Source organism: Sminthopsis crassicaudata, chromosome 2, assembly GCF_048593235.1.
Source record: "Sminthopsis crassicaudata isolate SCR6 chromosome 2, ASM4859323v1, whole genome shotgun sequence".
NCBI classification, from domain to species: domain Eukaryota; kingdom Metazoa; phylum Chordata; class Mammalia; order Dasyuromorphia; family Dasyuridae; genus Sminthopsis; species Sminthopsis crassicaudata.
The window spans coordinates 26,811,273-26,837,798 of NC_133618.1; the positions used below are offsets into that span (position 1 = coordinate 26,811,273).

The 26,526-nt window shown below is 47.4% G+C and overlaps 1 protein-coding gene across 1 annotated transcript in view; it reads left to right on the top strand.

The window, feature by feature from the left end:
* DYSF (dysferlin) overlaps nucleotides 1-26,526 on the top strand; it is a 233,162-nt gene that overhangs the window by 59,907 nt on the left and 146,729 nt on the right. The window contains 1 exon segment of the mRNA XM_074285534.1: nucleotides 18,399-18,504. Coding sequence (XP_074141635.1) covers nucleotides 18,399-18,504 — 106 coding nt within the window.

A 26,526-nucleotide genomic window follows, 5' to 3' on the forward strand; every position in this document is an offset into this window, starting at 1 on the left:
TTCATACCTGTTACCTGGGTTATTGTTCTATATTCTTAAGGGCCATTGGTTTTCTCACTTTTCGTGATGCTTTGTGATAGGAAACATCGGATTGGTCTCAAGTCTAGGAAGAAGTTGGTAAAGCTCTTTTCTCAGATTCTCGTGCACCATCTTGAAGTATTTGAACCCATACAGTTTTGCACAAAAACTAGAGTTTGAGCTATTTCTCTTGGGAGAATCATTTTTTAAATTTTTTTTATGAGAATGGTTCATTTGGTGCCTGTTTCATGTTTGAGCCAACTTTCAGTGTTACTGAGTTGGGCTTCTTGTATCCGTGTAGTCACTGGGCAATTTCCACATCTTGTTCAGGAGTTGTCTCCTTTTCCTGTCTTTTAAATGCTAGCTTTTAAAAATTATTCTGTTTTGGTATTAGCTGGTCTACTAGTTGGGTTTGTGCTGTCAAACTGAGAAAAGATTATTGAAATTCCAATCTTAGTATGCCCATCTCCTTTTCAAAATCACTTGACATGTTAGCACTGTTTTATTGTCTTTTTTCTAATCATATTATCTTTTATTCTATTTTCTTGTTATTATAATTATTTTTATTATTGTTAGATAGACTTTTTGGTATTTGTATTAAGTGAAAATTTTCAATTACTTTAGGTCTTCTCCTTTCAGATTTAATAAACTCCTCAATTTCCTCTGTATTCCACCTAATCTGGGCTTAGCATCAAAATAAATTCTTATGATAGTGCTGTATTGATATATACACATATGCATGTGCTGTACTGATATATACACATATGCATGCACATATGTATATGTAATATAGTTAGTCATATGACAAATACTTATTAAGTGCCTACTGTATGCCAGATCCTAGGCTAAATACTGAGGATATAAAAAGGGGCAATAAAAATAGTTCTTGTCCTTAAGTAGCTCACAACCAGAAAATATGTACAAACAAGTTTTATATAGGAAACTGATTAACAGAGAGAAAGTGCCAGACTTGGGATTTTAGTTGTAACTTAAAGGAATTGTGGGAAGTCAGTAGGAGGAGCTGAGGCAGAGTGTTCTAGGTAAGGAGACTAGCCAGAGAAAATCCCCAGAGTGGAGAGCTCCAGTATCCTATTTGTGAACCAGTCAGGAGGCCGGTGTCACGGCACTGAAGAGTACTCTGTGGGGAGTAAGGTCTAAGAAGACTAGAAAGGTGTTCCGAAGGGCTTTGTGCGCCAGACAGGAAATGTATTTCTGATTCTTGAGGTGATAGGGAATCAATGGAGTTTATTGGATGAGAAAATAATAGGGTCAGAATGTGTGCCTTGTAAAGGAAAGTCTTTCTAAAGACATTTTATTTTTCAGTTAACCAGTGTCTATATATGGGCACCCAGAAAAGAAATACACTGGCCGATAACACACGGTGAACGTTTGCTGTCAGTGAAAGCTGGAAAAATAGGAAGGACTCTGTTTCTAAAAACTCAGCTCAACTGGCTGGCCTGTCAGTACATGTGGGCAGACTTCCCTTCCTTCTCCCGGCACCAAGAGACATTTCAGCTCTCTGCCCCATTGTTTCTAACGGCTTTGGAAGCTTCAGAAGTATTTTTGTTTTCAAGGATTTTTGTGGATGCTATATATTGTCTTGGGGCAAACAATGCAGGAAACCCCTGGGGTTCTGGACGTTTTTGAGGGTTTGTCCTAGTCAGGACCAAAGCAGGAAACTCTTAAACGTCACTCGTGGGCCCAAGCCTGGAGGACGGGCTTTTGGCGGTGAGCCTGGGCTAGCTCCCTGAAGGGAATGACTTCAGCCACTGTTATCTCTGGCCCGGCCCTTTGGCCCTTCACTGATTGCCGCTTGTTTTCTCTGAATCACGTTCTCCTTGCTGGGAAGGATCTCTGAAGCACGAGGTCCATACTGGAATAGGAATCGCCCACTCTTTCATCTTCTGCTTAAAGATCTCCATTGAGGGGGCACCCATTCCCCCTTTTGGCAGTCTAGCCCACCTCGGGAGGACTGTAACCCTCAGGAGCTCTTTGCCTCCCCTCCCACATCAGAGCCTAAACTTGCTTCTTTCTAAGTCCAGAAAACGACAAAATCTCAGAGATGGCAGGTAGCCCAACCTGGGGCATCACAAGAAGAACAGCTATGACAAATGCTTGTGTTGCCTTTGTTTGAAGGCCTGCAGAGATGGGGTCACATTTATGTGTGATCTTGAATGAGTGATGGTGCTTCTCAGCCTCAGGTTTCCAGTCTACAAATGTGTCTAATGATACTCACATGGGCCACTTCAGGGCGGACATGGAAAAGCTCTTTGCATTATTACACTATAGAAATGAGAGCAGTCAGCAATCTGGGTGTTTAGTGGGGTATCGCATACTTGGAGCAGCACGAATAATCTGGAGGGTATTTCAGTGACGGGCACCCGGCTGGAAAAGGACCTCAAGTTCATGATGTGGACACTGGGAAGTGTAGCTTTCAAATCTGTGGATGTTTTCATCCCAACTCCTGCTTGTCTTGTCAAGTGGGGTCCCCCCAGATGACTGCTTCTCCTCGGGGTGCTAAGGATACCCCTGCTATTGGCTCAAGCCTCCATTCCAGTGAATATTCCCTAATTTAATTTCCATGATTAACTCCTAGTATCATTTAATAGATTAATATTAATTAGCTTTTACAAAGAACTATCCACTGATAAGCTATAGCAAATGGGTGCTATAGCTTATAGAAGCTATGGCAGTTATATATTCTGTTTATTTAGAAGTATAAACACATCCCCATTGAACTGGGGTCACACTCCCCACATTCCACCTGTATCCTTAGAGAGAACAGCCTCAGACATTTGTAGAGCTGCTGGATTCACTCAAGTTCATTTTCAGAGGTAGTGTAGATGAAGTGTGCTGTCTGTCTCTGTCTCTCTGTCTCTCTTGTCTGTCCATCTCTTTCTGTTTCTATCTCTGCTTCTCTCTGTTTGTCTGGCGCGCTCTCTCTCTCTCTCTCTCTCTCTCTCTCTCTCTCTCTCTCTCTCTCTCTCTCTCTCTCTCTCTCTCTCTCTCTCTCTCTCTTCTCTGTCACTCTCTGTCACTCTCTGTCCTCTATGGCTCTTTCTCTGTCTCTGTCTGTCTCTTTTCTTTTCCTCATCTCTTTTTATAGGGATTAAATGACCCATGATAGAAACCGATGGGAAGCACTTTTACACTAACCTCTGAAGAAAAAGTATCCCTTCTCCCAAACTCCGATGTATTTACTCATATCATTGATTCTATACCCTCTTTTCTCCTTTAGGGGGATTACCCTTAGAAATTACCCTCTCCAGTCTTTTCTATCTAACTGGCTCATTTCCTGTTGCTGCCTGCAAACACACCCAGGTCTCTTAATCTCCTCCCTGCCACTTGACCCAATCATCCCCTTAAGCTTTAGTCCCCTATCTCTCTTCCTTGGACCAAAACTCCTAGAAGAGGCTTTGGATACTTTCTCTGCATCCACTTTTTCTTTTTTGCTCCCTCCTCTACTTTGTAATCTGATTCTGACCTCATTGTCTATATTCCACTCCCAAACTCTGGATGTACCCCAAGATTCTCTCGGTCCCTCCTCTCCACATGATTATAATCATGTATCACAACTTGTTCAGCCATTTCCCAATAGATGGGCAGCCCCTCCATTTCCAGTTCTTAGCCACTATAAAAGAGATGCTATAAATATTTTTGTTTTTTTCTATAATATTTTATTTTCAAATACATGTAACAATAGTTTTCAACGTACATTTTTGTAAAACTTGGTATTCTAAAATTTTCTCCCCTCTTCCTTTACACCCCCCTCCCCAAGCCAACAAGCAATCTGATAGTGATTCTATATGTGCTGATCTTTTGAACATTATAAATATTCTTGAACAAATAGGTTCTTTTACCTTTTTTTTAAAATCTCTTTGATATCAGACCTAATAGTGGTATTGCTGAATCAAAGGATACACGCAGTTTTCGAGTCTTTTAGTCATAGTTCCAAATTTCCCTCCAGAATGGTTGTATCAGTTCACAATTCGACCAACAGTGCATCAGTCTCAATTTTTCCACATCCCCTCCAACATTGATCATTTTCCTTTTCTGTCATTCTAGCCCATCTGACGGGTGTGACAAATTTCCTCAGAGTTGTTTTAATTTACATTTCTCTCATTCGAGCCTTTTTTCATGACTGACAATTTCCTTTTTTACATCACAGGGTGGCTTATTCTTGATCCAACAGGTTGTTGACCCCCTCACCAGGCTCAGCTGCTGGAAAACTTTCTGACGGATTTGGAACTTTTTAAAAATCTCACAAAATCACAGCTGTTGCCATTACGCCTTTATCTAAGTGCAAGGTAGATCTGATACAACTGAACAACAGAACAATAGATTTTTGACTTCATGTATTTAAAAAACTTCCAAATATATTTATTAATTGTTTTTTAGTCAAGCAGAACACGGTTCCAAATTAGTCACGGTTTCCTGTTGACGTGGGTAGGCCGAATAAGCTGCTGACGCTGGCTCTGGGTCTATCTTTCTGTCTCTTTGTCTGCTTTTCCCTCTCTCCTTTTGTGTCCCCCCATCCCCTCCTCAAAGGCTTCCATCACTTGTTACCTCCTCACTGGAACATAACCAGAGAAAGGGATCAGGTTCCTCCCTTTGGGAGGCTTTTCTCCCGTGTGTAGTTGTGTCTCAGCAGCCAAGTGATGATGCTCATGTTTTCACCAGTTGGAAATTGGACATGAAATAGCCACTCGCAGCTTTGCCGGGAAATCCGTGTGGGAGCTGGGGACACGGGCCGGCTCCTGAGGCCGGGCTCTCATTGACCAGTACCTGTGTTCTCGTGACCTTTTATGGCTACTTGACTTAAGGGCCATCAGCCCCAGCGGAATGCCTCTCAGAAGGGTACCGCTGCACGGCCGACTGTGTTAAGGCTGTTAAGAGGGAAGGATTTTGTATGAGCATAAGTGCACTACTGTTATAAGCATGGTGGATGGAGAGCTAGCCTGGGAATTGGGGGGATTTGGGTTCAAGTCCTGACTCACTAACTGGGTCATGGAGTGTTTTAGCCTGCATTGGTGAGCAAGGCCCTCTACAATCTTAAAAAAAAAGACCCAGGGCAGCTAATTGCTAAGTGGTGCAGTAGATGGAGCACCAGCCCTGAAGTCAGGAGGACCTGAGTTCAAATTTGACCTTAGACACTCAACCTGAATTGCCTCAGGAAAAAAAAAACAAAACCAAAAAACAAACCCTAGCTTAGTTTAGCTGCTTAATCCTTACTTATTCCAATAGAATGTAAACTCTTTGAGGGAAAGAAGTGTCCCACTTTTATATTTGAATCTCCAGTGCAAGCACAGTGGCTGAGATTCAGTAAGCGCATAATTAATGTTAACTGATGATTACCTGAGGCTGCTTCCTGGATCTCATCTTCTCTAAAAGGTCCCAATCTGGAGGGGAGAGCTCCATCTCAGGCTGGCTTCCACCATCTTTCCTTCCTCCCCTCCCCCCAACTTTTAAGTTGGTCGTCAGTGCTGAGGGAGTCAGGGCTTGTGGGGATGCCCACCTGTTATCTGTGGGCCATGTTGTCCCTTGGAAGATAAATTAAAGACCATATTCCAAGGAAGTCAGGGCTGGAAGCTTTTTCAGAGCTCCAACCTTTCCATTTTACACTGGTCCAGGGAGGGAAATTTGTCTGACACCCCATAGTAACCTGGTGGCAAAGCTGAGAGTGGAGCCCCGGTTCCCAGACACTGAGGTGGTCCCCACGGTGGAACGCTTGAGGCTTGAGAGTGTATTACTGGTGGGTGGGACGGGCCTTGTGGAGGGGCGTGAAGGATGGAAAACTTTGTCGCCTTCAGTGTTGTGGCTTTCTTTTTGTTTCACTTAGTCTGTTTTCTCATTTGTATAATGGAGGGGGAGTTGGACTTGATGGACTCCAAGTTTCCTTCTGAATCTCGTTCCCCAGATAGATTTAGAAATGAAACTTTCTGATTTCCTCTTTCATAAGAATGCAGATTCAGACTTAGAGTGGATCCGGCCCCAGCCTCCAGACTGCACTGAACCCCACAGCCTCTGAGCCTTGGGGATATGGGAACTCTGTCTCTCTTCCACCCCTTCCTCCCTGGAGAACTGGGCCCCCCTTTTCTGGGGAAGAGATGTTGCCTTGCAGTTCAGTCAGTGGTCATTTACTCCCTAGCTTCAGCTCTGGTCCCCTCCCACAGGGAGCCCTGCTCGCCCCGGTGCTCCCAGAGTCAGGCCTCCCTCCTCCTCCCTTCCTTCCTCCTCAAATTCCAGTGTCTCCAGCGGAGCCGAGAGAGATGCTCGGCATTCTCGGAGTATGAGAAAGCTGCCAAGGCCGTTGTTCCTTCTCTTTCCTGTGTGGGGGACAAGGCCAGGGGCGCTGGGCAGTGTGGTGTGGTGGACAGGGCCCTGGCCTGGGATCTAGAAGGTCTGATTCTGATTCTGCTGTGTGATGCTTTCTTTTCTTTTCTTTTTCTTTTTATTCTTTGCAAAAAACAAGGCTTGTGTCTATCTCCTTCCGTGGTACTTCCTGTTCTTGTGGTCCTGATAAGGTCCTTTAACTCTTTAATGGGTGTCTCTCTCTTCCCTGCTCCTTCCCTCTTGCGAACAGATGGGAGAAATACACTGCCTCTTGTCTTCCTGCTTGTGTGATCTTGCATAGCTCATTTCTTTGGGCCATAGTTCTCTCTATAAAATCAATCAATCAGTTAGCATTTATTAAGCACCTACAGTGTGCCAAACACTTTAGGGGCATTGGATTATATGAGGCTTTCTTTTCTTTTCTTTTTTTTTTTCTTTTTTTTTTTTTAATTCAAGCTTTTTCTTTTCAAGACATGTGCATAGATAATTTTTAACATTCATCTTTGCCAAAACCTTGCATTCCAAATATTTTTCTCTCCTTCCCCCATCCCTCCCCTAGATGGCAAGTAATCCAATATATATGAAACATAAGCAGTTCTTCTATACATGTTTCCACAATTATCATGCTGCACACACAACAAAATTAGATCAAAAAGGAAAAAATGGGAAAGAAAACAAAAAGTTGTGATCCACACTCAGTCCCCACAGTCCTTTCTCTGAGAGCAGATGGCTCTCTCCACCGCAAGACTTTGAAACTGGCCTGAATCACCTTGATATTGAAGAGAGCCGCATCCATCAGGATTGATCATTGGATAATCTTACTGTTGCTGTTTACAATGATCTCCTGGTTCTGCTCGTTTCACTCAGCATCAGATGATGTAAGTCTCTCCAAGCCTCTCTGTATTCCTCCTGCTGGTCATTTCTTACAGAACAATAGTATTCCATAACCTTCATATACCATAGTTTACCCAACCATTCTCCAGTTGATGGACATCTATTCATCTTCCAGCTTCTAGCCACTATGAAAAGAGCTGCCACAAACATTTTGGCACATACAGGTCCCTTTCCCTTCTTTAGTATCTCTTTGGGATATAAGCCCAGTAGTGGCACTGCTGGATCTTCTTAAGAATTCTGGCAGGGTAGTTGATTTACTTATTCCTATTTTATAGATGAAGAAATAGGCTGAGAGAGGAAGAAAGTGATTTGTCTGTGGTCACGTAGATAGTAAGATAACCCTTTGAGCATAGTTCCAAATTCATCTCCAGAATGCTTGGATCAGTTCACAACTCCACCAACAATGTATCAGTGTCCCAGTTTTCCCATGTTCCCACCAACATTCGTCATTATCTTTTCCTGTCATCCTAGCCAATCTGAGAAGTGTGTAGTGGTACCTCAGTTGTCTTAATTTGCATTTCTCTGTTGATCAGGCTTTCTTAAACTTTTTTTCCATTCACCACCCTTTTTGCCTGATAAATTTTTACATGACCGCAGATATATTGGTATATATAATCGGTATACAAATTAAATATTTATTGATAAAAAAATCATAATTTTACAACCTTCACATTCAATTATGAGCCTCCCCCCATAAGGGGTCACAAACCAAAGTTAAAGAAACTAGGGATTAGATCACAGGAGGCATCCATTCCACCCTCTTCAGTGCCACAAAGCTAGAAGCGTCTGATGTGGGGTTTTGTGCTGGGTCTTCCCCATTATGAGTCCGGTACTCTATCCATTGTACCACACTGCCTTCTAATTACCTTAACCATCTCATCTTGCGGGTCCTTTTTGGTTCCAACATTCTATGTATTAGGGGATCACATTTGGTAGCTAGGTGGCCATGAGTGCTGACTTGGAGCCAGGAGGACCTGAGTTAGGATTCTTCCTTGGATACTTACTAGCTATGTGACCATGGACAAATCACTTTCTCCCTCTCTCAGCCTCAGTTTCTTCATCTGTAAAATAGGAATAAGAAAAGCACTTATTCCCACTCCCTATTTGAAAGACCAAAGGAGAACTAAACATTTTGCAAATCTACATCAATATTGGCTATGGTAATATAGGGGGGAACCAGAATAATGCCTTAATCTCCCAGCACAGTCTTTCTCATCCTTCGAGACCCTTCTTAACTCTTACCATTTTCCGCAGGAAAGTACCCGAGGCTGAGAGGAAGCCAGGGCCGTGATAGACACTTAATAAAGGATGAGTCATTGATTGAATTACTCTGAGCATCAATCCATGTAAATGGACCAGTTGCTCTACAGGACAAGGGGAGCACGTTTACTCCCAGCTCCCTGGTAGAGGCTCCCCTCATGCACTCATGGGGGGTCTCAGCTATTAGGTAGCACATCTTGGGCCCGCTGCCCTGCCAGGAATGTCCTCTCTCCTTCCCTCCCACAGTTCTGCCCAGATGTCACCTCTTCTAGGGGTCAGTCGTTCAGTCTCTGAGTATCCATTAAGCATTCACTACGGACCAGGCACTGGGGACTTGCTGCTTGGTTCTTTTTCAGTTACATCTGACTCTTCATGACCTGATTTGGGGTGTTTTTGGGGTGATTGCCATGGTTTGCCAATTCCTTCCTCAGTTCACTTTATAAGTGAGGAAACCGAGGCAAATCAGAGTTAAGTGATTGCCCAGAGTCACATGGGTAGTCCAGGGTCACATTTGAACTCCGGTTCTCTTAGGGATACGAAAGCCAAAAAATGGAAAGTAATGGAGCCTTTCCTCAAGGAGCTTCTATTCAGATGGGAGAGAGAATATGTAAAAATGAGGCTTTTCTCTCTCTCCCCAGTCAGTGCCCCCATGATTTCCGGAACTTTGTTTTGTGGATATTATATATTAGTGTGGTGTGGTCTCAGGCAAGTGAACTGCCCTTGACCTCAGTTTCCCCATCTGTCAAGAGTGGGTTAGGAGGATGGCCTCTGAGATTCTCTTGCAATCCCAGATTGAAGATCCCAACATCTCTATCAGTAGGATGTAAACTTCTTGAAGGCAGGGGCTGTGTCTTTTTTTGTCCTGCACGTTCTACAGTAGGTGCTTAATAAATGCTTCCCCCTCTCCTTCCTCCCTCCTCGGGGAAAGTCCTCCTTTGCTGCCTCATTGTTCCCTGGAGGTGCTCCAGATTTCTCCAAGGCTTTGCTGGGCAGCAGTGGGTTCCATCACTCAAGAAATATTCTCCCAGAATGGGTTCGGGGATTGACTTTGTGTCTGCCACAAAGCTAGAGCTTAGTGAACGTTTGCAGCATCTCTCTTGCACTCTTCCTGCTCTCCCCCTGAGCACGGCCACAGCCTTGTCATCCCCTCGCTGGACCGATTCCTCATCCCCGCGTGTCTGCTCACGGCAGTAGCCGGCCGAGATATCTCCTAGGCCCAAGCTTTCCCCGCTCCCGTCCGTCCTCCGCCTGGCTGCCAAATTAACCTTCCTGAGCCCAGATCTGAGTGAGTGTCTCCTCCATCTGAGAATCCCAGTGGCTCCCATCCCTCCAGAATGAAATATAAATCCGTCTGTTTGGTCTAGGAACCCTTCCCAGGCTGCCCTGCCCCACACCCTAATCCCTCCCAGTGACCCCGGCCTCCTGCTGCTCCTCCAGCCAGACCCTCCCCATCAGGTTCCAGACACTTCCCCCGGCCTGGAACAGCCCTCCTCCTTATCTCTGCCTCCTGGTTTCCTTCTGGCCCCACCTTGGTGAGCGGCCTTTCTCCCTCCTCCCTGTTCATCGTCCCTTGTCTATCCGTTCCCCATCCCACCGGGAGCTTCTTGAGAGCAGATTCATGTTTATTGACTGATTAACTGAGTAGTCTGACTAGGGAGTGTCATGGATAATGGCTTCCACTTCATCCATGAAAGATGAGCTGAAAGAGCCGGGTGGGATTGGGGGGAGCGGGGCTGCGTGCTAAGTAAGTGCTTAATAAATGCTGCCCAGGAACTGATTCTATTTATTTTGTTCTCTGAGTGACAGCCGTGTCCCTGGGACTTTTTTCCTGCCCAAATCCTGTTCCTTCCTTTTTTTTCAGAGATCCCCAGAAATAGAAGCAAGAGGAAGAAGCCATCGATTGGCCCTCATTAGAGCTAGTGATTGATGCCCTGGCCTAGGAGTAGGAAGCTGAGAGGCTCCCGGAAAGAGGGACGGCTCCGGCCAGCCAGTGGCCTGATGGAGCATGGCTTCCGGGGAATTGCACTTAGTGGGGAGTGAGGACCTCAACGAATGGGAGGAAGTAGCAGTTAGTCAATGCCCAGCTCCCCCGGGACCAGCCCAGGCTCTTCTCCTGGCTCTGGAGACGTCCCTGGGTTGGCCCAAGCTGCTCGTCAAGGATGGCCGGCCCGGCTTTAAGCTGTTATGGTGACGGCCGCTTCCTTTCCAAGCTTCCGGCCATTGTCCCCCCCATCCTCCTTCTTCCGGGAATTCTCTCCTCTCACACAGAAGTCCCGGGGTCTCCAAGCTGGCTGGGGTCTCAGTGGCTGCTTAGCCCAAATCCTCTCTGCCCATCTCCATCGGGGCCCCGAGAGCCCGCCATCCGTTTGGGGGATTCTCATTAAAGTAAGACTTCCCGGGCCAGGAGGGCAGCTAGCCGCCTGCCAGAGACTCAGAAGTGGAAGCGGTCTCACGGGTTATCCGGGCGTCCAGACCTACTGGAATCCCCTCTTATGGGAAGGACTCATTTAAGTCCTTCCATGGCTGGAGGCTTGAAATGACAGAAAACGTTTTTGCCCAGTTGATGGGATGTAGCTGTAGATCTGGAAGGGACCCGAGGGAGGTCAGAAAGTGGAGAAGAAACTGAGACAGTTTCAAACCAGGCTCTCTGGTCCAGATGCCCCCCGGTTCTGACTGCAGGCCTGGCTCAGCCCTCCCTCCCCGGGCAGCTCAGGCCCATCTGTGGGAGGATCAGCCTGTTCTGAGCTCTCTGCTCCATAGCCCCCATCCGGGGACAAGATGATATGGGTCCTGAGCACACCCCTCAACTGATGTGATACTTTTTTTAGGAAGACCTGATCTCTGTCTGTCTCTCTGTCTCTCACTCTGTCTTACTCTGTCTCTGCATGTCTCCCTTTGTCTCTGTCTCTCTCTGATTCTCTGCCTCTCTCGCTCTCATCCAGACTGGATGGGCAATGGTCCCTCTTCTGATGGACAAAGAAGCTTGGATCCCACTGCCTACAGAAACCTTCTCCACGCTCTCAATTCTATTAATATTATTATTTTTTCTTTTTCAGGGGCTGGGGTTAAGTGACTTGCCCAGGGTCACACAGTTAGGACGAGTTAAGTGTCTGGGACCAGATTTGAACTCGGGTCCTCCTGAATTCAAGGCTGGTGCTCTATCCACTGCACCACCTAGCTGCCCTATTAATATTATTATTAGCTATTATCTCTGTTCACTATCTCCTATGTAAAGAGGATAAATCTATAATTTTTTAGCTCTTTCTTTCTTTCTCCCCTAGATTTTGGCGTGAGGGCAGGAAGTTTTTCTGGCCTCTTTTTTGTATCCCAGCACTCAGCAGGTACCTCCTAGGTATTTAATCCATGCTGATTGGCTGATTGCTGAATTTTTTTCTCACCTGGGACTCTCCTTAGGTGACCTGGAGCTCCCTGTCCTGCTTCCAGCCGGTGACTAAAATTTAGTTCTCTTTCCACTCAGAAATCCCAAGCTCAGGCAATCCACCCGTCTCTGTCTCCTCGGTGGCAAGGGTGGCCTTTTCAGCAGAAACCAGGAGTGAGCTGTGAGGTGGTAGAGCCCGGGAGAGCACTTGTCAGAGATGGGGAGAAGGGCTTCCAGGCTCACCAAGTCCCACCTTCCAACCTTGATGGCTGTAGGGGGCGGGAGCAATAACAGCCTCCCAGTGGTTAGAGCTGCCCCGCAGTGGGGTGAGCCGCCTCCTTCTCACTTTAAGGGCTTCAAGCAGAAGTTGGATGAGTGGAGAACATAGCTGAGGGAACCCTCGTTCAGGTGAGGTCTGGACGACAGTCAGCCGAGAGCTCTCTTAGCTTGGAGTCCCTGGTTCCACTATTCTGAGTCAAGGGAAGGCAGCCAGAGGCCGAGACGACAGGAGAAAGCAGTCTCCAGCATCTGACTTAAGAGTAAATAATAATATTAATACCAGTAATAATGCCGATGGCAGCTTTTAACATTTATACAGCACTTTCAAGGTTGCAAGGCGCGTTACAAATGTCATTTTGTCTGATTTTCACCACAGTCCTGGAAGATGGATGCTAACCCATTTTACAGATGAAGAACTGGGGCTGAGAGAGGTTGTGAAAATTGCCCAGCTAATGGAGGAATTTGAACTCTGGTCCTCATGCCTCCATGGCCTGCGCTGTCTTCGCTTTACCCCCTCGATGGTTTTGCAGAGAGGCAGATTTCAGGCTGACGTTAGGAGAGACTTCCCACCAGAGCAGAGCAGAAGTGAAAGGGGCTATTTCAGAGGGCGGGCCCCTCCTTGTTTGCAGGCAAGGCCTGAGTGACCACCCGGGATTTTGTGAAGGGGACTGTTCTGATGTGGATCGGATTGGATGGTCTCTGAGCTTCCTTCCAGTTAGGGAGGGGAGCTCCCCCTCCTTCCTTCTGCACTGGGCACTTGTCACCTGGGATTCTAGAGTGAGAACGAGTCATAGACCCAAAGAGATCCTCTAGATCAGGGCTTTTAAACCTGAGGCCTCTGAATTTTGTGAAGTGTTTTGATAATCAACAGTTAAAATGATTGATTTCCTCTGTCATTGGGTATATTTATTTAAGCATTATTCTGAGAAGAGGCTTCACCACATCGCCCAAGGGGGTCAGGACACAAAAAATGTTTGAGTTCCTACCTAGCTGTGTGACCCTGGGCAAGTCACTTAACCCCAGTTGCCTCAGCAAAAATAATAATAATAATTCGGCCTTTGTGTTTACAAATGGGAGCTTGAGGTTCAGAGGAGGACGGGACTCAGCTGCTGAAGTCACTTGACTGTGAGTCTTCTGCTGCCTAAGGAAGGTATTGCTCTCACTGTCATGTGACATTGATGCTAGAGAGAAATGTCCTTTTCCAGGGCACAGTTCTGTTCCTTCTCTGCAGTCAGGGGCACAAAGGGCAGACCAGACCCCGGGGGAGGGAGAAAAGGCCCAATTCTGGAGTGATGTTCGCTGGGAGGCAGGAAACCCACTTTGCTGATTAATGACTGGGACCAGACTGGACAATAATAGTCCCATTTTCTCCGAGAGACTCCACAACTTTCCCTAGGAACATTCCTCCACGTCCCAGCCCTCATCTCCTTCTTCCTGTGGGAACTGCCCCCATGAGGTGTCTACTTTCCAAAGGGCTCATTCGGTGCATCGGGAGACTGAGCCCCATCCTGCCAGCCCCATTGCACAGGCTGGCCCTCAGCTAGCCAGACCTGCCTCAGAACCGGCTCATCACCTCCCTCCAGACCCGCTGCCCTCCCTCTTCTCTGAGACCCTGGCACTGCCAGTCCTTCCTCTCGCCCGAGACAGTAAAAGTTCCTTCTCCTTAACTTCCAAAGGAGGGGCTTGGATTCGATGACCTCAAAAGTTCTTTCCAGCTCTGAATCCCATTAGAGGGATCCCGGTTACAATGTGAGGTTCGGGAAATCCCGTGTGCAGCATCCCTGAGGAGTGATCAGTCATCCAACTTCTGCTCAGACACCACTGATAGCAAGAGTTTTAGAGCAGGCTCAAATCAGGCTGGGCCAGTACTCCGGACTTGGGGCTACAGTGATTTTCTTCCTTCCTTCCTTCCTTCCTTCCTTCCTTCCTTCCTTCCTTCCTTCCTTCCTTCCTTCCTTCCTTCCTTCCTTCCTTCCTTCCTTCCTTCCTTCCTTCCTTCCTTCCTTCCTTCCTTCCTTCCTTCCTTCCTTCCTCCCTTCCTCCCTTCCTCCCTTCCTCCCTTCCTCCCTTCCTCCCTTCCTCCCTTCCTCCCTTCCTCCCTTCCTCCCTTCCTCCCTTCCTCCCTTCCTCCCTTCCTTCCTTCCTAAAGTCAAATCCATTCTTGGACATTAGGCAAATCATCCACTCTGTATCAGTCTTTTCATATATTAAAAGAGCTGGAGAAGAAAATGGAAAACCATTTCAGTATCTTTGCCAAGAAAACCCTAAAAGGAGTCACAAAGAGTCAGACATGAAAAACAATGCAACAACAATAATATCTATTATTATTTCTATTATGTGTGGAAAAGTGCACATTCATTCATCTTGATCAGTAGCCCTTCCCAGAATGGAACCCCTTTCTACCTTCATTAGATGGTGTTTGCCCTCCTGAACTCCGTGATCCACTCAAATTGACAGCCAATTTCCTACCTCCCTGCCTTTTCCCTGGCTGTCCTACATATCTAGAATCTTCTTTCTTCACCCCTACCTCTGAACACCCTCTTCCTTCAAGATGAAACTTAAGCATTATCTTCCATGAAGTCTTTCCTGATCTCTCAACTGCTCATGTCCTTTCTCCCAACTCCCTTGGATCTATTTTCTATCCCTTGTTATTTATTCACTTTACGTTTTTGCCGTATACATCTTTTGCACTTAATGTTGTTTTATTTTTTCCAGCGATAGTTTTTAACATTCATTTTTATAAGATTTTGAGTTCCAAATTTTCCTCCCTCTCTCCTCTCCAAGACAACAAGCAATCTGATATAGGTTATACATTTTTATACATGTTTTTGTTTTCCTCAGTACAATGTAAACATTTTTTAGGTGGGAATGGTTTGATTCTTCAGGTTTCAATCAACAAATACTTATTTAGCACCTACTGTGTGCCATGTCAGTGCTAGGGAGATGAGCACAAAGAACAAAGCAATCTCTGTGTGTGATGACTTTATGTTCTAGTAAGGTAGACAACAGCATTAATATTATTTCAATAACTCTACCTATGTATATGTACATATACAAACAGTAATTATGGGAGAACGCTATTGTTATTACTTCTCATTGTCCGGCCCATACTAGGTATTAAAAGATCCTTGTGGGTTGATTAATTGCTTGGTTGAAAGGTGTATTGGTCAGAAGCACATGGTGATACAAAAAGACGTGGGAGAATCATGAGGTTGGAAGAACATCAACAAATAGACTGGCCTGGTTATGCCTTGGATGGCCGGGAAGTTTAGTCAAAGCCTTGAGTTCTTTCCTGCCCACCCCCGTGGCCTAAGTCAGTCAAGTCTTTGGAATAGTTTCCATGCCTTTTAGGGGAAATCAGCCTAGTCCTGTTGTCTGGGACTCTAGTAGATATTGCCCAGACCCCAACAGAGAACTCACTACCTAAAGAGGCAGTCCAGTCCATTTTCTAAGAGTGGGATAGACTAGAGGGTCTGTCATTTAACTTCTCTGAGACTCATTTTCATCATCTGTGAAATGGGGATGCATATAATACCGCTTACTTCTGTAGGTCATTGTGAGGACCCAATGAGATACTGTTTGTCAAATATTTAGCCCGTCTTTAGTTGCTCTATAAATGTGAGCTGTTGTTGTTGTGACAAGGGTTATCATGATTTATTATGATCCTTTTTAGCTTTAAGATTATGTTCTGGGTTTTTTTTTTTTTTTTTTTTTTTTTAACAGTTCTATCTCTTAGAGGCACTGAGGTATACTGAAAAGGTGATGGGGTTAAGGATCAGAAAATCTGGATTCTCAGCTCCGCCACTGACTAGACATATGTGTTTGTTTTAAGAAGGGACTGGGAAATTCCTTCTGCATTTTTGCTTTAATTTCTTTTTCATTGGTGGTGAGTTCACCCCTTTCATTTTTGATGCTGGTGATTTGCTTTTTTTCTTTCCTTTTTCTGATCAAATTAACCAAAAGTTTATCTTTTTTGTTATTTTTTTCATAAAACCAACTCTTAGTTTTGTTTATTAGTTCTCTTAGTCTCTATTTTATTTTATTTTATTTTTTTTGAGGCTGGGGTTAAGTGACTTGCCCAAGGTCACACAGCTAGGACGTGTTAAATGTCTGAGACCAGATTTGAATTCTGGTCCTCCTAAATTCAAGGCTGGTGCTCTATTCACTGCGCCACCTAGCTGCCCCTAGTCTCTATTTTATTAATCTCTCCTTTGAGTTTCAAATTTTCTAACTTGATATTTAATTGGAGGGTTGTAATTTGTTCTTTTTTCTAATTTTTTTAGTTGCATGCCTAAATCATTGATCTCTCTTTCTATTTTATGTCTATTACATTTAAATATAATATAAAATATATGAAAATAATATTCTAATATATTTAGAGACCTGCATTTTTGGTTTGGATTTTCCTTTATGGTCAAAGAGAATGAAAGATGTTGAAGCTAAATGGAAGAAAGGCAGGAGCTCAAGACAGACTTTAAGGACCTATTTAATAAGTACAAATTTGCCTGTAAAAGATCTGGGGATCTTTGGGGACTGAAAGCTTATAGATCTAGAGATAGAAGGGATACCACCATCCATCTAGTCCAACTTTCTTCATTTGACAGATCAGGAAACCAAAGCCTACAAAATGAAGTGAGTTACCCAGAGTCACCAGGTTCTAAGTATCAGTTAAGATTTGAATTCAGATTCTGAGACAACAGTGTATAATGGTCTCCATCCGCTTGGCTGGTGACGGGCACTTTCCCCAAATGACCCTGACCTCTTGGCCGTTCTGTGAACAAGGCCCTCCATCCGCATTCTCTCTGGCCGTCTCCTCCCCGGGAACAGTCTTCCCTCCTCAGCTCTGCCTCCCGGCTCCCCTGGCTTCCTTCAAGCTGGGGAGTGTTTTGCACCTGTCTGGGCCAGGTCCCCATGGAGGCTTCTTCCCGCTCTGAGATGCTGTCATTCACGCAGGGCAATCCCGGATCACAAACACCAGTGTGTAGGTTCTGCTCTTACATCTTTGGTTCCCACCCTCTTCTTTCATGTCGGGGATAATGAAGCCAGCCCTCCCTTGTAGGGTGAGGCTCGAGTGAGAGCCATGGGAAAGTGCCCGTCACCAGCCAAGCGGATGGAGAGTGTCGTTTCTATAGAAAAGAGCTATGTCTGTTGAAGTGACACCTCTGTAGCCCCCATGCCCCAAGGCCCCCTGGGGTTCCCAAAGCCAAGTACGCTCTCTCTTCTCTGCCGTATTCCCTCACAGGTTGGAAGACAGCAGTCCCCATGTCCCTCCTTTTTTCTCTGGGCCCCGTCAGTGCTCACTGCCTTTGTTGTCTCCACGGGATCTGCTGCGGGAATGAGGGGGCCGGCCTTTAGCAGAATCAGTGACCATCTATGTCTGGATGTAGGGCTCCGTCCTTCAGGAGTCGGCTGTCCCGGGGTGTGGGATTGCTTGTGGAACGAGTCCCTGTCTGTATGGAGGATGAGAGATCGTCCCCGTCAGGGGTCCGTGAGCTCTGAGTGCCAGGGTGAGGTTTGGGGTCTTAGTCCGTCTCGGACTCGGACAGCCAGAGTTAGAGGCCGGACGAGCCCTCCCGCGGTAAGGTTGGGGGTCCGGCTGTGCTCTGCTCCAGATCGGGGGCAGCCAGTGCCGGGACTGGGGGCTCAGACACCAGTTTTCATGGTTGGAAGGCAGCTGAGAAGGCGGGAGAAATTGTTATTCCTCTCTAGAGGTGGTTTGGTCGTATTCCAGTCCTCAACTTCCCCCCACCTTAAAGGGTCCCTTAGCATTTCTTTTTAATTTTCTCATTAACGAACTGATTCATCCCTGTGTCTGCCTGGGGGACATTATCGGGTAGACTACGTGAGGTCAAGAAACCAGGTATATTCTTGGGCACGTGTTCCCCCCCCCCCCCCCCCCGGGCAGCTTCTGGTTCTTCCAGATGCTTTCTTGGTTTTCCTCAGCATCCTTGGAACAGTCCCTAGATAGGGCATCTCCTTACCTGTGTCCCCAGAATGGAAGCTTCTGGAGGGCAGCGTAGTTTCCTTTGTCTTTGGTCAGTGACTAGCATGACCCTCGGCTCATACTAAGCACTTAATTACTGAGTTCCCAGTGACTGACTTCCTGTTGTGACATTTTTGGCTCCTTCCTTCTGTTTGCTCAGGGGATGGTGAGGGTGGGCAGAGGATGACGAATCCAGGGAAGACTTCTGGGAGCTCCCTTTCTCCTCCTCTCACCCCCTTTGTCTCCTCCTAGGTTCCTGGGGGAAGCCCGAGTTCCCCTCCGGGACGTCCTCACCAACCCGAGTCTGGCCGCCAGCTTCAATGCTCCTCTGCTGGACACCAAGAGGCAGCCGGTGGGAGTAAGTGCCCGTTATCGTCGATGAGATCAGCCCTGGCTAGGGTCACTGAAACCAGTGTGAGCTGGGGGTGGGGCGTGGGGTGGGACTTGGTCCAAAAGCTGGTTCTGCCATTTTCTGTGTGTGTGAGACTGGGCGAGGAGCTTCGATTTTCCATGACTCAGTTTCCTCATCTGTAAAGTGCTGGACAAGATGGCCCCTAGAGTTCCTTCCAGCCCCAGATGCTCCGCTAGTCCCTGGGGAATTCAGCAGCCAGAGTCCGTCTTTGCCGGGCAGGCCGTTTAGAGAGAGAATGGGGCAGGAGAGCGAGCAGCCACAGAGAGATGAGCGGGAGCTTGGATTGGGATGCTTGGAAAAGTGGAGAGCCCACGAGGCAGCGGAGGGCTCTACTCTAGGACATCAAGACCAGCTCTCTAGCCAGGCTGCTCCTTTTACACAATAATAATAACTGACATTTCCATAGCCCTTTAAGTTTTGTACAATGTTTTTACAAATATTAAAGCACTCAATCCTCACGACAACACAGAGATAGGGGCTGCCATTATCCCCATTTTACAGATGAAGAAAAGTGTCTGAGGCTGGACTTGAACCCAGAACTTCCCCACTCTAGAAGCACTGTTCTCTCCACTGGGCCAGCAGTTACCTTTCGCAGCTCACTAGCCCACTCTAGATCATTCCATCAGCAAGCGTTCAAGGCCAGTTCTCCAGCCCCTCGGGCACGTCTCTTCCCTACAACAGTAACGATAATTTGGGGGATGAAAGACAGAAGTCTGGCCCTGTGGAGAGAACTCCGAGGTGAGGAAGTTCTCTTCATCAGTGCAGGGGAGAAGGGGCCCTTCCCCTCTGGTCTCAGACCGCCGGCCAGGGTCCTGAGGGCGGAAGGCCTGGAATCAGAGTCTCCCAGCCAGGTGGAGTCTGAGGGAGCACTGGAGGGAGGCCTCCAGGCACTCCATTTCTGCAGCACGTGGAGGTTCGCAGAGCGAGAACTAGACCTTCTTTCATTTGGTCACCGTGCCGGGGATCCTCTTGCCCCATCTTCATGTTTCTTCCTTTTCCAGTCATGCGGTAACTGATCCATCCATCCGCTGATGGCCAGACCTTTATCAAGCACCCTCTATGTGCCCGGCACTGAGCGCCCCTGCCCATGGCACTCCCAGCTATATACAAAATACATACAAGGGAAGCTTAACGTCTGGGGGAATGATGGGGGAGTGGGCTGGGAGAGGGAGAGATTTCCGCAGGGACACCCCTGCCCCCTGATTTCGTCCCCGGGAGCTGCCGGTTCTGTTCCTGGCTGCCTCCCAGCTCGGGTTTGTCCTTCCTCCATAGTAATTCACCACCATCCTCCTCCTGATATAGGGAACTGTGAGTCATCTGGTCTCACCCTAATTCCCCCCTGACCCAGAAGGAAGGAGTCTATTAAAAGGCCTCTTCCATTGGCCCGAGCATTTTGTCCCCGTGAGCACATGTAGCTTCCCCTTCCCTTCCTCCCACTGGCCTTCCTGGGGCTGGCCCCCTCCCTAAACCATCCCCCCCACCAGAGAAGCCCCGGAAGTTTCCCTTTCGGCACACTTATTCTAGTGAGCTGATACCCTGGCGGTGGGGGGGGGCTCCCCAGTTGGGGAGAAGCCTGGCTTTCTGCCCCCATCTCCCTCCTCCCTCTTCTCTCCCAAGGCAACAGCTGATGGTCTCCCAAGTTAGAAACAGGCTGGTGGCCCAGGGCGGGCTCTGTATGCAGAAGTAGCAGGGGCCCCTCCAAATGCCAGCTTACTCCCTGGAGGGTCTTAGACAAGTCACTTCACTTCTCCAGCCTAAGGTCCCCCTTCCAGTCTAGAATCTGTGTTTTGGAGTCAATTGGGGGTTAACACGCAGCTAGTAAGTGTAGGTCCCACTTGACCTCGCATCCTCCTGCTTCTAGCACTGATGCTTCATCCACTGTGTCCCCCTCCCCGCAGCTGCTCTTCTCTAATCTATTTTTTAAACAATTTATGCTCCTTGAAGGAAATTTCTCCTGGGAGATGAGAGGGGTCAGGAGGCCTGGGTTCAAATCGTGGGCCCGTGGGACTGAGGAACTTCACTCCTTGCATCTGGGTCTCTGACACGATGGTCTTTTCCAGCCTTGGCTCCTCGGTTCCTTCCCTTTGTCTGCCCTTGCTTCCCTGCGTCCCTCTGGAGCGGGGGAGGGGGATAAGAAGGTTACTGGACTAGTGAACCCAGAAAGACCTTGGGGCAAATAGAGAGGGCAAGAATTGAGGGTTCTGAGCACTCACTTCCCCATGTGGGGGTAGGAATTACCTCTGAGTTCCTCTTTTGCCTTAGTTTGGATTTTCCCTTTTGTGGGCAAAGAGAATGGAAGAAGGACCAAGTATGGGGTGAGAACATCCAGCCCTCCAGGGAGGGGCCAGTCCACATTAGACGTGGGAGGTGGGGAGTGAATGTCCCATCGTGGGGAGCCAGGGGCCAGAAGTGGCAGGGGGCTGGCAAGGGGGATAGCAGGATCACTCACAGCTAAAAGGAATCTGAGGATCTGAGAGACAGAAAGGATCTCACAGGCTCAGAACTCACATTTTACAGGTGGGGAAACTGAGGAAATCTCTCTGGGTCACCAAATTTTAGAGTCAAGGCTAGAGGAAGGTTACCTCATCCTAAATCCCAATTTTGTAGCTGAGGAAATGACCCTAAGGTCGCATGTGTGGCAAATCAATCCATCGATCTGTTAGCATTTGTTGCTGTTGCTGGTCAGTCCCGTCCAACTCTGAAGGAGAAGGAAACAAGATCTGGCAACTGGTGGGATTTGTGCAATGATGGGGAGTCAAGTGGGGAGCACGACATTGAGATTCCTTGCTAAGGATGAAGAAGCCACAGTTTGGGGTCTCTGGAGGACAGACCCCCTTGCCCTCCTTCTCTGACCCTTTGGGGCTGCTTGAGGCATCTTCTCTCCCCGCCTCCCACTCCAGTGCTCTTCTTCTTCATGGAGACTTCTGGAGGTTCTGACCTCTGCTGGGGTTCTATGGTCACACTGGGACCTAAGGCTTATAGCCAGGACTCAGAAAATGAGAATGCTCACTGCAGGCCTGCCTTCATTTCCTCTGTCTTTGTCAGACACCCCAATACCATGGGAGGCTATATCCCCCCATGTTTGCCCTGACTCATAATCCCCCAGCCATCCTCTACCCATGTCACTCCCTGATCACACTCTGCACTAGGCCCTGTTCTCCACCCCAGTAAACCCTTATCAACTCCCTCCATCAGAAACAAATTGGACCTCCTTACCAGCTTCAGAAAAATGGCCGATAGCGGATGTAAGCAGAGAAAACAGCTCTTAGTGGGCTCTCGCTTACTGGGGGCTTTGAGGAAAGGCTGCAGGAGTGCTTTGGGGGAGGGTGAGCCCCTCCTGGCTGGGCTGGGTGGCTTCTGAGGCTCCTGCCCACTCAGGGACTTGGATTCTCAAGGTCTTCCTTCTTTTATCAGGGACCGTCCGAAGGCCTGCTTCTTTAACCAGGGACCGGTCAGAAGCCTGCTTCCTTTACCGGGTACCGGTCCAAAGGCCAGATTCTTTTATCAGGGACTGATCCAAAGGCCTGCTTCTTTTATCAGGGACCGGTCCGAAGATTTGCTTCTTTTAACAGGGACCAGTCTGAAGGCCAGATTTTTTTTACCAGGGACCAGTCTGAAGATTTGCTTCTTTTATCAGGGACCGGTCCAAAGGCCTGCTTCTTTTACCAGGGACTGGTCTGAAGGCCAGATTCTTTTATCAGGGACCGGTCCAAAGGCCTGCTTCTTTTACCAGGGACTGGTCTGAAGGCCAGATTCTTTTACCAGGGACTGGTCTGAAGGCCAGATTCTTTTACCAGGGACTGGTCTGAAGGCCAGATTCTTTTACCAGGGACTGGTCTGAAGGCCAGATTCTTTTACCAGGGACCGGTCTGAAGGCCAGATTCTTTTACTAGGGACCAGTCCGAAGATTTGCTTCTTTTACCAGGGACCAGTCCGAAGATTTGCTTCTTTTATCAGGGACTGATCCAAAGGCCTGCTTCTTTTATCAGAGTTCTCTCTTACTTTGCTTTCAATTTATTTCCTCTCTTAATTTCATATTAGAATCTTGTATCCTTTTACTGAAGGGAATAAAGGCTCCAGAAAGTCTGGGACAGAAAAGGGAAGTTTCCAATTGGTGGCTGGAGCTGGAGGAAGCTTTCCGGGGCACGTTTTGGGGGATGGGAACAGAAGTTGCCTCCATCTTTCCAGGTCAACTAAGCCAGAAGCTGCTGGGGCAGGGAGGGAGCTGTGCCTTCCCTCCCCTCCCTCACTCTGAGTAGATTGGATTCTGTTCTTGGTCATTTTACAAATGGTGGAGCCCTTGACTGTCTCAGGAAAGTGAGAACAGTGCTTGGGAAAGGGGCAATCACCCTCAGTGACTTGTCCAAGGTCATGAAGCAGTAGGATTTGAACCCAAGGTGATCAGATGAGATCACCAAGTGAGAGGGTCTGGAGAGAAGAAGAAAAAGGTCAGATCTGAGGCACAAACAGGTCAAACCCCTTGCCCAGAATCCCACAGCTAGTAAAGTTCAGAGGTGAACTGAAAAAAAAGGGAAAAGCTTAGAATGAATGATTAATACTTAATAATGATGTCATTAATTTATTATGATCACAAAACAAGATGCTCACAAATACAAAGAAAGCACAAACTGACACCGATCTGGGGGAAAGCAAGTTCCTTTCACTGGGGACGAAGCCGAGGACACTGCCTGGATTTTACACCTCCTGTTCCCTCCAGTGACTCTGCTCTCTAAACTCCCAAGGCTCCTCCTGAGGCCTCTGGGATCAAACATATATTCTTTTGTTTGGTTTTTAAAGCCTTTCCCAACCAGTGCCCACCCGATTCATTCTATAGGGTATGTCAGAGAGTCAGAAAGTGTCAATACCCTAAAACTACCCTAAGGATTTTGGGAGCAGCCAGGAGGCACCTTAGTGCACAGAGCTCTGGCCTGGAGTCAGGAGGACCTGAATTCAAATGTTGCCTTAGATACTAATTGAATGACAGTGGGCAAGTCACTTAATTCTGATTGCCTCAAAAACAAAAAAAGCACTTTGGGACACCTTGAGCCCACTACGGTCTAGTGCAAGTGCCCTTCTCGCTGCTTCCTCCATCTGGCATCATTCCCCTCTCTTTGTCCTGGCCTAGGATACACTCCCTCCTCATTTCCTCTTTTTAGATTAGCCTCTGAGAGAGCAGTGTTTTTAATGGGGAGAGTGCATCCCCCCCGCCCTGCCCCCCCCATCAGGGCTTCCCCAGGACTGACAGGTACTTATAGGTCATGCAGACGTCATCCAGCACGACCCCTTCATTTTACAGAAACTGAGGCCCAGAGAGGGCCAGTGGCTGCCTTAAAGCCACACAGGTGGAGAGCGAAACAGCCTGGTACACAGTAAGAGCTTAATTCGTGCTTATTGACTGACTGGAACTCAGGGCTCTGGTTCCAGCTGAGTTTTCCCCGTGATCCCGTGCTGCCTCTTGTGATCTTCCTTCCCCTTCGTCTCCGGGGACCTTTGGGGTGTCCTGTCTCTCTCTCCAGCTCATTTCGTCCCATCTACTCCGCGGAGTCAGCATCATTTCTTCCCTAATTACCTTAAACCGGCTCAGAAATTGGAAGGGAGGAGGGTGCCTGACTTGGATGGTCAGTGGGCGGCATCTAGTGGTGGCTTTGATAGTTGCAGCGGATGAACCTCTGCTGACCTTCCTCTGCTCCAGTTTCAAACTTCTCAGATTTACTGGATTTCGGGGGATTTAAAGGTGGGAGGGACCTCGGGATTGGCTGGCTCATTTTTCAGACCGGGGGAAGCCCAAACAATAAGGGCAGGGCCAGAAAGATGCCCAAGACAGCCAACTTAGAAACTCTGTGACCATGGGCACGTCTTCTGGGTCTCAGTTTCCCCCTCTGTAAAAAGTATAGGGATCGGACCAGAATAACGGGGCTTCTCACAACGGCAGCAGCCTGGTGGTCCCCGAGCATTTCCCAAGTGCTGACTGGGTACCAGCCACTGCCCGCTGGGGATAGAAACAAGCAAAAGGGAGGACTGTTCTTGCTGCCCTCAAGGAGGATCCGTCCTAAACAGCGGCCCTCAGTATGTTCGTTCTCCCTCGGGAGCTTCTATGTTTTATTTTACAAATTTAAGCACATCCTTCGGAAAAAGGGCCCACGGCTCCCCCAGATTGCCCACGGGGGCCGGGCCACGGGGAGAGTCTAGAACCGTGGCCTGTTTCATGATCTTGTGAAAGAAGCTTTAAAATAAAATCGTGTCCCAAGTTTATATCTATGCTATGTGATATGGCTACTACAACAGCTTGCCTTCCATCTTCCTGCGAGTCGGGGCTTTTCCAAAGAGTCCCGTCTTCTCATTGAGGGGCCAAAATATTCAGTATTCCAGTAAACAGCCTAAGTTAATTTCTCTTAAGTATTGATCGATTTGCTCTCTTTGCCGTCCGAGGGACTCTAAGAAATCCTCCCCAGCACCAGCATTTGGAAGTGCCGGTTCAGTGGCACTCTAGTCACTTCTCATAGCCACGCTGCCACAGGAAAAACGATAGCAGTGACAATAGGGACTCCTCAGCAAGGTGATGGCTTCTCTGCACGCGTCCAGATTTGCCGAAGCTTTCCTTCCCAGGAGCAAGCATCTTTTAATTTCACGGCTGCAGCCGAGTTTGTGGCGGTCTTTGAGCTCAAGAATCTAAAATCTGACTTCCATTGCTCCTCCCTCAATAACTGGACAGAAAATCTCGGACCAGTTGTTAAGATCTTAGGTTGTTGTTTGTTTTCAACACTAAGCTTTACACCAGCCTTTACCTTTAACCCCTTTTACCCTCATCAAAAGACTTCTTTCTTTTTCACTTTTTGCCACCCGAGAGAGAGCCTCTAACATCTGAGCTGTTTGTGATTTCTCCCAGAATCCTTCATTTTGGCTTTTGAGTCAACCAGGCTGACACTTTGTATTATGTACTCTGCACGTAAGGTAAATAAATAAGGTGATGATAAAAAAATAAAAACCGGTGTCCCAATACGGTGAGTATGTGATTGGTCAGATGACTTTCCCCATCCCTCTTTTTAAAACTTCATTAGCAGGCACGGCTATTCTGCTGAGGGAAAGCAAGGAGAGAATGTACAAGGTGTCCCCCAAATCTTAGAGCAGTTGGAAGCTAGACTTTTGGGAAAGCCCATGTGGAAAAGGGAATGGGAAATGAGCACAAAAGGCACAAATCAAAACAAATTTCCTCTTCTGACCTCATCAAAGAGGGAAAGAAGGGCGGGCCCTTCATGTACACACTGTTCCTCTCAACCAGCCCGATTCCTGATCCTTCTATCCTCTATGCCTTTCCTTCTTTTCTTAGAGCCCTTTTCTCAATTCAGGGCTGTGCCACCTCCTCCAGGGAGCCTGCTCTGATACCCCTTGGTCTAACCATTCTCTCTCTTCTGGAATTTGGTTGCGTTTATTTTTGTGTCCAGTGGTGTGCTGGTAAAGATTTAACAAGTGACTGAAAAACAAAACAAAACAAAACAACTCTATACTGGATGTGACACAGTACAATGATTGGCACGTAGTAGGGGCTTAATCAATGCTTATTGAATTGGATAGAATTCTGCAGAATTTGTAATCTTGGCATCGAGAAAGTGTTTGCCCCACAGTGGGTGCTTAATCAATGCTCATTGGATAGAATTCTTCTGCATCTGTAACTTTGGGACCTAGAACAATGGCTGGCATACAGTGGGTGTTTAATGATTGCTTGTTGATAAAGTTGTTGTGAGGAACAAACGTCCTACTGTCTCTGAGGAGCTCAGCAAACCTTCAAACATCACAACAAGCTATTAACGGATTCAAATCAGCTTCTTTCGTTTGAATGGAATTGGTTTCCGCGGTTATTTATTAATCACTGGCTGCTTCCTGCCTTTCCCCAGACCTCATCGGGGCCTCTCTCTGGGCATCCGGCCACATCGGGGTGGGGGTTGTGACATGTGACGCGGTGACCCCCTC